This window comes from Macaca nemestrina, chromosome 8 (assembly GCF_043159975.1).
Source record: "Macaca nemestrina isolate mMacNem1 chromosome 8, mMacNem.hap1, whole genome shotgun sequence".
Classification (NCBI taxonomy): domain Eukaryota; kingdom Metazoa; phylum Chordata; class Mammalia; order Primates; family Cercopithecidae; genus Macaca; species Macaca nemestrina.
In genome coordinates, this window is record NC_092132.1 from 59,987,939 (window position 1) to 60,002,281 (window position 14,343).

The 14,343-nt window shown below is 37.5% G+C and overlaps 2 protein-coding genes across 4 annotated transcripts in view; one reads left to right on the forward strand and one right to left on the reverse strand.

Annotated features, from left to right (window-relative positions):
- The window catches only part of CA1 (carbonic anhydrase 1), a 52,484-nt gene extending 49,984 nt beyond the window's left edge, over positions 1-2,500 (forward strand). The window contains 2 exon segments of one of the 2 annotated variants that reach the window (NM_001305891.1): positions 234-389; positions 1,328-1,688. In NM_001305891.1, coding sequence (NP_001292820.1) covers positions 234-389; positions 1,328-1,444 — 273 coding nt within the window. In that variant the 3' untranslated portion in view covers positions 1,445-1,688. 2 annotated transcript variants of the gene reach the window in all.
- A 1,667-nt stretch (positions 2,501-4,167) lies between these two features.
- The window catches only part of LOC105477137 (carbonic anhydrase 13), an 86,946-nt gene continuing 76,770 nt past the window's right edge, over positions 4,168-14,343 (reverse strand). The window contains exons 8-9 of one of the 2 annotated variants that reach the window (XR_011606918.1): positions 5,634-5,761; positions 4,168-4,225 (exon numbers count right to left, since the gene is read on the reverse strand). The gene's annotated coding sequence lies outside the window, so the exon portion shown is untranslated. Of the gene's footprint in view, positions 4,226-5,633; positions 5,762-14,343 lie in introns of those variants that run through there. The other variant, XR_984493.2, reaches the window with a different exon arrangement.

The window sequence follows — 14,343 nt, forward strand, 5'->3', positions numbered from 1 at the left end:
AGGAAGAAGATGTCTTGGTCAAAAACTTACATGTAACACATTTTTCATCTTTTTTCTTCTGTTGATATTATTGTTTATACCCACAAACACACCAGTCAAGAAATACTAAATAGTAGAAAAATCAATGACTCTTAGCTAAAATGTCTACATAATGTATAACAAGATAATATAGCATATATATATTCATATAAGTATTTTATATCATGCTGTAATGATGTATTATTTTCTTCCAGGGCAAACGAGCCCCGTTCACAAATTTTGACCCCTCTACTCTCCTTCCTTCATCCCTGGATTTCTGGACCTACTCTGGCTCTCTGACTCATCCTCCTCTTTATGAGAGTGTAACCTGGATCATCTGTAAGGAGAGCATCAGTGTCAGCTCAGAGCAGGTAGAGTTGTGAATGAATGGGAACTGGGAATATGTAGCAGGAATATTACTTTAATTGGTAGTATCAGTGAGAGAGATTATTATTTCAGTCAGCTTTGTGAGAAGTTCATTTTTCCTCCCAACTTAAAAATATTAATTCAGGGACATCGGTTTATTAAACTATCCAAAACTGCATTATAATACAATTTTTTTGACCTTTATACAGAAAAAAAATGACTCCCACTACTCTTTCCTCCTTAATAAGGAAATGTCCGACCTGTTAAATATCTTCTTAAGCATTTCAGAAATAAAAGAAAAACTGTGTGGACATTTCAATAAGATTTTGGGGAACTGTGGCTGTAAGCTGGCATACCTTGATAGTTGGCAAAATATTTTTGTTCCTTTTGTGGAGCTTAAACTTTGAAATATTCAGCAAAATATCTCATTAATTGTTGTGTATAATTGTGATTACAGTAAGTATCATTGGTTGCTCAACCGCTTTTATTATGTGCCTTACATATGTTTTGGTAGCCAATTCTCATAACAAACCTACAGGACAAGCATTGTAGCCTGCTGCTAACTGACATTTGTTGAGCACATGCTGTATGTCAAGCATCATTCTAAGGGCTTTGCATGTATTAACCCGTTTAATCTTCACAACAACACAGTGAAGTAAGTACTATATGGAAACTAAGGTACCAAGCTAATACATCACTCGCCCAACATACCCCAGCTGAAATTAAAAAGTTGATACTTTAACCCAGTCATCAATAATTAAAGCAAAATGCCTGGTTCAAAGGAATGAATGTAATGGATTTAGGGCTTTCTCTCTTCCTATTAGTGATATCACTGCAATTTCTAACTCAGTTTTCTAAATATCAGTGCATTAGTAATACTGTAAATAAAACGCTTTATGCATCTTTAAAAACTTTTTATTTTTAAAATATTTTATCCTTCCAGCTGGCACAATTCCGCAGTCTTCTATCAAATGTTGAAGGTGATAACCCTGTCCCCAGTCAGCGCAACAACCGCCCAACCCAGCCTCTGAAGGGCAGAACAGTGAGAGCTTCATTTTGATGAGTCGGAGAAGAAACTTGTCCTTCCTCAAGAACACAGCCCTGCTTCTGACATAATCCAATAAAACAGTAATTTTTAAGAAACAAATGTATTTCAATATTAGCAAGATAGCACGCCTTCAAATCAACCCGTAAAACTAAGAAACTTACATTTTAGTTCTTACTGCTTAATTCAAGTAATAATTAGTAAGCTAGCAAATAGTAATCTGTAAGCATAAGCTTCTGCTTAAATTCAAGTTTAGTTTGAGGAATTCTTTAAAATTACAACTGAGTGATTTGTATGTCTATTCTTTTCAGTTTATTTGAACTAATAATGTTATCTCTTTCTATTGTGCATTCAGTTTCTAAAACCACTAAGTTTCTACTCCATTTACATTAAAAAATCTTACTTTACTTGCAAGAGTATTTTGCCTCAAATGTAACAACCTAAGAGCAACTGAAGATAAAATACTGAGAAATTCATTTGCTTACTCCTGAAGACAAAAATACAGCTGAGATGACAACTGGATTTAATATAATTATGCTGGCCCAACATTGCTACCATTTGTGTTGTCTGTGATCAAAAAGATTATCTTTTATATAGGAGGATGATGCTTCTGGATATTGCTTTCACTTCTTCTCCCCACGTTAGCAAGGACAATGCTTCTCTGCCATTATTACAACTAGTTAGTTTGCATGGAGAATCTTTACTTTAAAATTGGAAGAAAAGTCACAAGTGAGTGGTTTATAAAAATGCTAAAGAAGTCAGCCGGGCACGGTAGCTCACGCCTGTAATCCCAGCACTTTGGAAGGCCGAGGCGGGCGGATCACAAGGTCAGCAGATTGAGATCATCCTGGCTAACACGGTGAAACCCTGTCTCTACTAAACAAAACACAAAAAATTAGCAGGGCGTGTTGGCGGGCCCCTGTAGTCCCAGCTACTCTGGAGGCTGAGGCAGGAGAATGGCCTGAACCCGGGAGGCGGAGCTTGCAATGAGCCGAGATCGCGCCACTGCACTCCAGCCTGGGCTGAACAGAGCGAGACTCCGCCTCAAAAAAAAAAAAAAAAGCTAAAGAAGTCATTTGTGCTTAGAATCATATAGAAACATCATGCAATCTTTTAATCAGATGTGCACTTCACCTTATGCTGTTTTTATCTTTAACTGACACACAATAATTGTACATATTTATGGAGTACAATGTGGTGTTTTTGTTTGTTTTTTGAGACAAGGTCTCACTCTGCCAGCCAGGGTGGAGTGTGATGGTGTGATCATAGCTCACTGCAGCCTCAAACCCCTGGGCTCAAGAATGCACCCACCTCAGCCTCTTGAGTAGTTGGGACTACAGATGCATGTCACCATGCCAGCTTAATTTTTTAATTTTTTTTTTGTAGAGATATGGTGTCTCTATGTTGCCCAGGCAAGCAGTGTGATATTTTGATTCATGTATACAATGTGTAATGATCAAATCAGGGTAATTAGCATATCCATTACCTTAAACATTTATCATTTCTTTGTGTTGAGAATATTCAAAATCCTTTCCTCTAGCTATTTTAAAATATACAATAAATTATTGTTCATCATAGTCATCCTATTATGCTGTAAAACACTAGAACTTATTCCTCCGATATTGCCGAAGCCATATCTACATCCAGAATTCTACAAATCCTGTGTCCAGTGTTTAATCTTGTTATTTACTTTAGTTATCTCATTTGAAGTAGTAGAGACCAAGCCCAATTGTTCATTTCTGTAAATTTTAGTAAAATTACTTTAAAAACCATAAGCAGGTTCTTCGTTGCTCTAAGTAAGCCTTTCTGCAAAGGCTGTGTTTGTTTTAGACCTAAAAACCATACTAAGAGACTTCTTCTGAAATATCTGACTTGGGGCCTAGAATTTAGGTGAATCCTCTTTATTAAAATGTAACTCGTTTTTATTTTATTTTTAATCAAAATTGATTTGTTTTTCTACACAAAGTTGGGAAATTTAGAATTTATTCATTGAAAAAAAATACAAACATAATGGACTCAAATAACACATTAGCTCTGCCCCCATATGCAATCTCTAAATATAAAATACTTTCTTTGCAAAGGAATCCAACTGTGTATGATACTCTATATATGCCAAATATTGAGAAAGCCTGCAACACTTATACCTGGCCTAGGATGTTATTACTTTACATGAGTTGTATTGATAGGATTTTAATTATAAAGTTATCAAAAGCTCTCAAAAGGTGAGTGCTAAAGAGGGATATGAGCTTAAGTTGAGAAATACATTTGCAAAAGATGTTCATTTGAAAACATTTTCTGAAAAGAAATTAAATGATTTAGAAATAAGTTTCATAGGAAGGATCTGAAAAACACTTGACTTGATGGTCCATATATTTTTGAAGAAGGTTAAAATGGATTCCAGCATTTAGATATGTCTGTAAGTCTTATTACAGAAAGGGCAAAAATGTGACAAAAAATACATTATGACCATCAAACATTATCCCTAAGGCAAATGCCAACTGGGGAGCATGTTTCCCCCTACTGCCTCTGCCAGAATTTCATATATTTGGCAGAACTCCTGAGATGCATTATGAATTTCTCTGAAGTAGCCGATAAAAACAGCTGTTGAGAGAAGGTATGTGAACTAGGCATTGGATCATCTGAGAGTGTAACTCATATGTGTCACTGACTCACCCTCCTCTTGTATGTCCTCATCCTTTGTCAACTTACGTCAAGAATTTAAACATCCTTCAAGGACTCTCTGGTTTTTCCATGATGTTTAGCAGCTGACCTTCTTTATGCCGCATCTATTGGCATCTAGAATGATAAGCCAGCTGGTGAGGCCCAGCGTGGGCTCAAGGATAAAGAGTGCTTCTACTCCATTCTGTTTTCTGTCTTTTCACTCGCCCTTCAGAAATACCCCGCTGTACACTTATCACTATGGCACCCTTCTGCTGAACTGTGAGTCCAAAATATTTTCTACGTTGTTCATATTTTCTACATTGTTCACTTATGTAAGGTTTAGCAAATGACTCAAAATACATTAAATTCATCATAATAGGAATTAGGGCAAAGGAAATAAAGAAAAAGAAATATCTTCATTAAATTTAATTTCCTTACATGACTCAAAAGAGCAGATATCTATTTATTATAACTCTAGGAACTCCCTATCCGTGGTCTTTCTCTGTTTTGTGGTGGCAGATTCCTACCAATATGTGATTAAAGCTATGAAATTTCTTTTCCTTACCAAAAAAAGTTACATAATCAAATATAGCCAAAATTTTGCAATGAGTCTTAGAATGTTTAGAAACTCAACCTTTTGCTTCCTTTCCCATCACAAAGTCATTCCTGAATCTCAGAAAAAGATCCCTGCTCTAAACTATTTAAAAACTTAAAAATGGACTCCAAGGCTTTCTTGATCTTGCATCCTAGTGTAATATTTATTTTTGCTTTTCTACCTCATTCTTTATAACACGTACCTACAAATGGAATGACAGTATATTTCTGGTATCATTCATGAATTATCTTTTATTTCTTTCTCCTCTAAAAGTATTACTTTGGGTTGATGTAAGGTTTCATTGTAGAAGAGATATAAAAAGATTTTTTTAAAAAAGAGAACCCAAACCTTAGTGAATTGTTTATTACTGGTAATAAAAGATTACAAATGAGAATAAAAGGGCATAGAAGAGAAACTTTGACTGAGGAAGACATCATCGGATAAAGGGCCAAAATCATTTTAAAAGCCATCAATACTCTCTGCATCCAAGACCATGAAAGCATAAGGAAATACTTATTTTATAAGCATTATCTTCTTGATTATCTATAAACCCCAAATGTTTATTTACCAACTGATCTCCATGAGACACTGCACGGATTTTCTTATTACTCTTAATATAGTTACCAATTTTTAATCTCAGTAGATACACAAAGAGATAGGCAGACAGACAGACATAGCTACTGTATAAATGAGTATATCTACTTTGGCAAAATGGAACTATGGATATAGGTATTTAACCAATTAACAAAAGGTAGCTGATTTTGTGTTCCTAGACTTAAAGCTAAGGAAAAAAATAAAAAGAGTAAAATATATTTTAATAGAAATACAACATATTTGAAAGAAATGTGGAGAAGTAGCCATAGGATTCTTGTATAAAATCTTGCTTTCAATAAAGAAGTAAGTCATAAGGAGTAACTTAGAGTCTTAAAAATATGTGCACACTCTCACCATGTACCAAAACAGTGAACTGGTGAACAAACGGCTTGTGTTTGAAGACTTTAGAATGCTCCGATCAGAAGTGCACTTACTAGATGTTGCAGGGAGTCAGGAACCCGGAATGGAGGGACCAGCTGGAGCTGCAGCAGAGGAACATAAGTTGTGAAGATTTCATTTTAATATGGACATTTATCAGTTCCCAAATAATACTTTTATAATTTCTTATGCCTGTCTTACGTTAATCTCTTAATCCTGTTCTCTTCATAAGCTGAGGATGTACATCACCTCAGGGCCACTGTGATAATTGTGTTAACTGTACAAATTGATTGTAAAACATGTGTGTTTGAACAATATGAAGTCAGTGCACCTTGAAAAAGAACAGAATAACAGTGATTTTTAGGGAACAAGGGAAGACAACCATAAGGTCTTACTGCCTGTGGGGATGGGCAAAAAGAGCCATATTTTTCTTCTTGCAGAGAGCCTATAAACAGACGTGCAAGTAGGGAAGATATCACTAAATTCTTTTCCTAGCAAGGAATATTAATATTAATACCCTGGAAAGGAATGCATTCGTGGGGGGAGGTCTATAAATGGCCACTCTGGGAATGTCTGTCTTGTGCAGTTGAGATAAGGACTGAGATACACTCTGGTCTCCCACAGAACCCTCAGGCTTACTAGGGTGGGGAAAAACTCTGCCCTGGTAAATTTGTGGTCAGACCGATTCTCTGCTCTTGAACCTTATTTTCTGTTGTTTAAGATGTTTATCAAGACAATACATGCACCACTGAACACAGACCCTTATCAGTAGTTCTGCTTTTGCCCTTTGTCTTGTTCCCTCAGAAGCATGTGATCTTTGTTAGACCCTTATTAGTAGTTCTGCTTTTTGCCCTTTGAAGCATGTGATCTTTGTACCTACTGCCTGTTCTTATATCCCCTCCCCTTTTGAAATCCTTAGTAAAAAACTTGAACTTGAGGCTCAGGTGGGCATCACGGTCCTACTAACATGTGATGTCACCCTCAGCGGCCCAGCTGTAAAATTCCTCTCTTTATACGGTCTCTCTTTATTTCTTAGCCAGCTGACACTTATGGAAAATAGAAAGAACCTACGTTGAAATATTGGGTGTAGGTTCCCCCAATAACTAGAGTTCTCTCACAATGGCATCTTGGATGCTAATCCCCTAACTATGAGAAGATAGATATAGCAGTTATGTTAGAGAAGAACAAACTTTAAATGGCTTTATTTTTTCTCTCAAAAACTAGAGTATATCTTTCCCAAGTCACTAATAAATATTTTAATACCCCTTACAGGTAGAAGCATGTTATGCTATTTAGGTATGTTACCTTCTATTATGTTATTAGACAACCTAAATTGCCAGCAGAAGCAAACATGCATAACAGAATCATATGGTGCTAGAATAACATTTAGCTACTTAAAAAAAAAATAGTTAGAACCTGATCTCACTCATATATTAAAATATATCCAAGATGGGTTAAATTTTTCAACAAAATCATTAATATGCTAGAAAATGCATAAATATTTAAATAATATCTGGTAGGAGAATTTTATTCAAAAACACCAAAGGCAAAACCCAGGAAATGGCAGAATAATTGATTGAACTGTGAAAAATTAAATATGTTGGTTGGCACAAGTATACATATGTAACAAACCTGCACGTTATGCACATGTACCCTACAACTTAAAGTATAATAATAATAAATAAATTTAAAAAAAGAAAAGAAAAATTAAATATGTTGGTAAAAGCAGCAACAATAAAAAAATTTAATGAAAAGGAAAATGACAACTGGGAATAAAGTTTCAATATAACTGGCATCCACAGGAACAATGTCCTTGTTATGTAAAAAGCTTTCACAAGTTTTAACATAAAAATTGAATTTCCAAGACAAAATGTCAAGAAGACATAAAGAGGCAATTTAGTAAAGAAGAAATACAAATAATAAATAAATACGTTTTTAAATGACCCAACTTAATAATCAAAGAATTACAGATTAAAATAATGTTCTATCATTCTTTACATTCTTTAAATTAGTAAAGATTTTTAAATACACAGTGCTGTCAATGATGCAAAGAAGTAAGAGCTGTCGTACGTTGCTGAGAAGAGCATAAATTGGTACCATCTGTTCACTATTAATACAAAGGGTATGTTCCAGAAGAAGTCTTATTATAAAAAATCATGTCGGCCGGGCGCGGTGGCTCAAGCCTGTAATCCCAGCACTTTGGGAGGCCGAGACAGGCGGATCACGATGTCAGGAGATGAAGACCATCCTGGCTAACATGGTGAAACGCCGTCTCTACTAAAAAAGTACAAAAAAACTAGTTGGGCGAGGTGGTGGGCGCCTGTAGTCCCAGCTACTTGGGAGGCTGAGGCAGGAGAATGGTGTAAAACCCGGGAGGCGGAGCTTGCAGTGAGCTGAGATCCGGCCACTGCACTCCAACCTGGGCGACAGAGCGAGACTCCGTCTCAAAAAAAAGAAAAAAAAGAAAAAAAATCATGTAACAAAAAACCATAGATTCAATATAAGAAAAAAAGAGTTAAGTGGCAAAATTTTAAACTTGCTATAATAAGGTTCGCTTATCCATAACTTTGGCTTCAAAGGCTATGTGAACCTTTATTAGGTTTATGATCTTAAATTTACATTTTTATCCAAGACTGTTTCAAATGCCCATGTCCAATGCTTATTTGATATCTCCATTTAGATGTCACAAGAACATCTCAAACTACTCAAAACACGGTTCATGATGCCCTCTCAAAGCTGGTTCCCACCAGCCCCACTGTGCACAGAGATGATGAGGCACGAGGAGCTTCCTGTAGCTCAGGGGCTGCTTGGCACAGTGGAAATCCATAAAACATGGCTCTAATCAATGTCACCACTGAGCTTGATGTGATCCCTTCCTTCTAATTTGCACAGTGGAAATCCATAAAACATGGCTCTAATCAATGTCACCACTGAGCTTGATGTGATCCCTTCCTTCTAATTTTTCAAACATAATATTTTTCTTATCATTATCCTCCTCTTTTTTTCTGTTATCAAGAGCAGTGTTCTTGGACTAAACTTCCTATGTCACAAGCTACCTCCTACATTTTTTCTTTTACAGGGACGATAATACCTACCACATGAAGAAATAGATGTATTTCTAGTTCCAGTTCCATATTCCCAGGAAAAGCACCCCAGTTGGCTTGGATGGGACCCAGCTATGCTCCTATCAACTGTGGTTGGACATGGGGTGGAGATCCCATTGAATTCACTGACATTTAGGAAGATAGGCTATAGGCTGCAGGAGCAGATGCAGTTTAGGGGCCATTGTGAACCAAATGGAAACTTTAAAAAGGGTTACCACTTCTTTGAAGATGAGAGAGGAAAAAGATCGGGCTAGGAGTAAAGTTAGGTGAATCTAGGTAAAGTTTAGAACTGGGCTCATTTGAGAAAGACACTCCCAATTCTGAAATCTGAATTTTCCTTGAAATTTTTAATGGTAGAATCCTAGCATGTTGGCCGGGCGCGGTGGCTCAAGCCTGTAATCCCAGCACTTTGGGAGGCCGAGACGGGCGGATTACGAGGTCAGGAGATCGAGATCATCCTGGCTAACACAGTGAAACCCCATCTCTACTAAAAAAATACAAAAAACTAGCCGGGCGAGGTGGCGGGCGCCTGTAGTCCCAGCTACTCGGGAGGCTGAGGCAGGAGAATGGCGTAAATCCGGGAGGCAGAGCTTGCAGTGAGCAGAGATCTGGCCACTGCACTCCAGCCTGGGTGACAGAGAGAGACTCCACCTCAAAAAAAAAAAAAAAAAAAGGAATCCTAGCATGTCAACTTAATATCAAAAACAGCCATTTCCTTCCATCCACCATATGAACTGAATAGCAGGTCAGGAAGTTATTTTTATTTTGTAAATACTAGAGCTAATCATTAAGCCGTTTCCAGGAAAATAAATCCCTATACAAATCAGAAAATTAACTGAGTTAATCAGAAAATCAGCTCAAAAAGAAATCTAAGCTTTCAGGTGGAACACAGATTAAACAGCAGCATTTGTTACTTCCACAGAAATGAAAAGTCTCAGAAAGCTCTGCAGCTTAAATAACATGTAAAAGAAAATAAATGGAAGTTCTTGGAAACATGTATTGCTTCCTTAGATAGCTAAGATTCAATGATAGATAAAGAGAGAAGTTATACCTAGAGAAATAGTTTAGAGCCGAGAGATCTCTCAGGCATTTATTTTCTTTCTAAAATTGGGAAAATAGGGTTTTTTTTTTTTTTTTTTTTTTTGTATTTTTGTGCATTGGCAGTGTTCAAGAAGGGTATATAAACTTTAAATTCCTTATTTCAGCAGAAATACAGTTTTCTGTTGTACTGAAGACGTTAACAAAGACTCAGTTCCAGAGACCACAGCCCAAGCCAAACATTAAGTGTTTGGAAAATGGCACCAATTTTATTAAACACTTGGGAAATCCATAGTTCTGCCAAAATGATAGCTCAAGTTTTGCTTTACTTTCTGATGATTTTTCTTGACATATTTTTCCCCTTGATTTTATTGGACCAAGCAAACAGAAACAGAAGCTCATCCATCTCCCCCTTCACTCTTGTCCCTATTTCAAGTCATTATTTCACTCTGAATTACTTACAGTGACTCTCAAACTTTTCGCCTACCTGAGTCCTGAGCTTTTGATTAAAATTTTACCTCGTCAGGGTCGTTTCCCCTAACCAGAGTTGTCAGGCTCATCATTACATTTTCTCACAGCACCCCAGGCTTCTCCTGAACAGTACTTAGTACAGTTATAATTTGTGTAATTACTCATTTAGTGTTGGTTAATCCTGGTAGGCTGTAAACACTATGAGATCAGTGATGGTGCCTGTTGTCTTCCTTTCTATATTTCCAGCAATTCACACAGTGTCTGATACATTGTAGTTGTTCAATAGACTTTCTTTTAATTTTTATTTTTAATTTTTGAGACAAAGCCTCGCCCTGTCACCAGGCTAGACTGTAGTGGTGCAATCTCAGCTTAGGACAACCTCCACCTCTCACGTTCAAGCAATTCTCCTGCCTTAGCCTCCAGAGTAGCTGAGATTACAGGTGCCCACCACCATGCCCAACTAATTTTTGAACTTTTAATAGAGACAGGGTTTCTCCATGTTGGCCAGGCTAGTCTCGAACTCCTGACCTCAGGTGATCCAACTGCCTCGGCCTCCCAAAATGCTGGGATTACAGGCATGATCCACTGCAAGGCTGACCTCAATAGACTTTTCATAAATTAGTGAACAGAATTTCCTGGCCAGTAATCTATAATCCACAAGTGACTCCCAAACCTGGGAAATAAAAATTACCTAAGGAGTTTTGGGGGTTTTGTTAAGTACAGTTTCCCAAGTCACCTTAATATTCTCACTCTAGAGATCTGGGCTGATTCAGTATATTTCTCAAAGATCCTCAAGTGATTATAATAGCCTGCTATGGTTGGGAGCCCTCCCCCTACTCCTATCTTTCTCTCTGTCTCCTTACACACACACATACACACACACTCTCTCATGCACTCACGCACACATGGTTATGGCTCTCCACTGTCTTCCCAAGTTAAGTACAGTTTGCCTAAAGTTCACAATATGTCTTCCATCTACCTTGTCTTTGTAAGACTTACCTCCCACTTGTTTGCTATTTGTACATTAAGCCTCACAAACCCATTTGACATTCTCTAGACATATCTTGCTTCTCTGTCTCTACTCATGTTCTTCTCTTCTCTAACGGTCTCCTACTTCTTCAGTCAAAATCCTGGCCATACTTTCATGTTGATTTCAAATGCCACCCCTCTAGAAAGTTCCCACAGCTGGATACAAGCCTTACCCAGCATAGCACTCCCCCCAAGACATTAGATGAGCATCTCCCCAAGCTCTTCCCCTTTGTTGTGTTTCATAGTACGCATGCACTTGATTTCTCTCTTCTTTTTTTCTTGTTTTGGAGACCAGCAGGATTGAATTTGCTTCAAGCAGTATAGTTGATCTAGCTTGATAAGGCATATGATAAACATATAAAAAGACTCTATCTTCTTTTAGAGAAGATAGGGCCTCAAACTACAACCTCAAACCTGGGTTCAAGAGATCCTCCTGCTGCTACTTCCTAAATAGCTATATCTCTTCTTTTAGACAACAGAATGCAAAAAGAGCAGGTGAGAGGAAAAAAATAAGGAAGGCAGTGATTCATCTTATCACTCATGTTTGTGTCTCTTGAAGAACTTGAGAAGTTAAAGCATACAGTGGGCATTCAATATATTTGAGTTGAACAGAGGTGCAGCTGTTCTCACCATAAAAAGAATAATACGGGCTGGGCGTGGTGGCTCACGCCTGTAATCTCAGCACTTTGGGAGGCCAAGGCGGGCGGATCACAAGGTAAGGAGTTCAAGACCAGCCTGGCCAACATGGTGAAATGCTGTCTCTACTACAAAAAATAAGCCGGGCATGATGGTGGGTGCCTGTAATCCCAGCTACTCGGGAGGCTTAGGCAGGAGAATCGCTTGAACCCAGAAGGCGGAGGTTGCAGTGAGCCGAGATCGCACCACTGCACTCCAGCCCAGGTGACAGAGTGACACTCTGTCTCAAAAAAAAAAAAAAAAAAAAGAAAAAGAAAAAAAAGAATAATATGTTGTATGAAAAATCAAGCACAAAAAGCCAATATGACAGCTGATTTCTATGCAGCAAAAAAATTAAAGAGTAAATATACATTCAAAAAGTGATACTCTAATTCTGTCTTTATTATTCAAACATTTACTAGGTATTTCACTATGTGGAAAATATTACATTAGTATAAAGAAGATAAATGAATAAGACACTGATCCTATTAATGAGAATCTTACACATTCTAATTTTATTATACGTCTTTAGTTTTTCAACCATTTACTATGCATTTACCACCTGGAAAGCACTACCCTCATGCTGCAAGGCATACAGCAATGAATAAGAATAGAACCCGTCAAAAGGACCTTACAATCCTACTGAGGAGACTTAACTGTAAGACCAATAGGAATTAAATGCATACTATAATATGTACACAACCACATGCTAGGAAGCCAAAGGAATAATGATTTAACTTTGACTTCCTATTGCTAGTTATCCAGCAAGGTTTTTCTATTGGTGTATGAGCTACAAATTTGCCTCTCTTCCAGGATACAATTAATCTGCTCAACAAATTGGAATGCTATAGAAGGGTTTGAAACCTGTTGTTGGCCGTTTCTCCTGGGATGAGGAATATGCAAGATGAATAGGCCTAACTTGAGAAGAATAGATATCATTAAAGAAAAGCCATCTTGTACAAACTAAAATACGTAAAAGATAATGCAACTGACAAAAAGTAGTAAGTCCATGCTAAAACTTCAGATACAAGATAATGGTGTGCCCTGGAAAAAAAGCCAGGACCAGCTGGATAATCCAGAATGTAGACACACAATCAAGAGCCCCAGTCCCAAAGTTGAGATTGAGGAACCAGACTTCAATTTCTGTATTAAAAAAAAAAAATGGGTGAAAGTGTGTTATTGTCCACATTTTAGACAACCTTGGTTAACAATGCCTGGACTCAGATACACAGAATTGGACAGAAGCAGTTATTAGAACCAGATCACATGGTCAATAGCAATAGCAGGGTTGGCTAGGTGTGGAGTTCCTAGTTGTTAGGGCGGGCTTCTCATATCCCTTCCTTTGTTTAAGCTCAGGTTATATTTTGGATTGAGTTTGCATCAAGCAGTGTAGTTGACCCAGCTATGAAAAGGCGTAAATAAGGAGGGCTTTTAAAAAGAGATATAAGAACAACACAGTCCCCTTTGCTTGCCATTATCAAATTTCCAAGCCAAGTTCAAGCTACATTATTATAAATCTGCTCCCGACCTGTTTTGAAAGGTTACTTGAAATCAAATAGAGCAAACCAAAACTAAAGTTGCGTTAGGTTAAACCTGATTTAAAAATAAATGATTTAACACTTTAAAGAACAAAGGAAACATTCTGTGAAGTTACAGTCTATTTGGAAAATTCGAAAACGATTCCAAATGTTTCCCACTGGGCAATGTGGACAGAGTCTTACGAAAGGTAACTGAATGGCAGGTTTTTTCCTGTGGACAGAAAACTTGTTGATGCGCATTGTACATTATATCACAGTTATCTATGACCTGATGGACCCATGAGATGAACTTGGACCCAAGGACCTCATAATAGGAATGAACACGGCTGTGTAACAGTAACAGACCAGCTTCACTGAGAACTTAGTGGCACCACTCTGTTGGAGTGAATCTTTTCTTGGTAAGAATGTACCCACTTTGCAATTCAAAGTATTGAAACAATGTAGGCAAATCAACCACAGTTAAACAAGGGTATGTGATAGTGTAGTTAAAATGCTGGAGGCACTGGAAATGGGAGCAAACTTTACCCAAACAACATTTATTAAACAACTAAAATGTGTCACCCCCACGCAGACACCCAGCCTCTCAACTTATCCCGGATCCCTCTTAACTTCCCTCATCATTTCCAAGTCCACTAACACATCATTATTAAAGTCATCCTTGCTTCTTGCAGGGATAATCACGACCCTAACTGGAGCCTCTGCCTCTATGGTTGCCCTTCTCTTAATTATACTTCCCCATCCAGGGTTCAATATAATCAACTATTTCCCTGTATAAAACCCTTTGCGTTCCTCTTTTGATTTAGGATAAACTCTGAGTTCCTTAAAATGGCT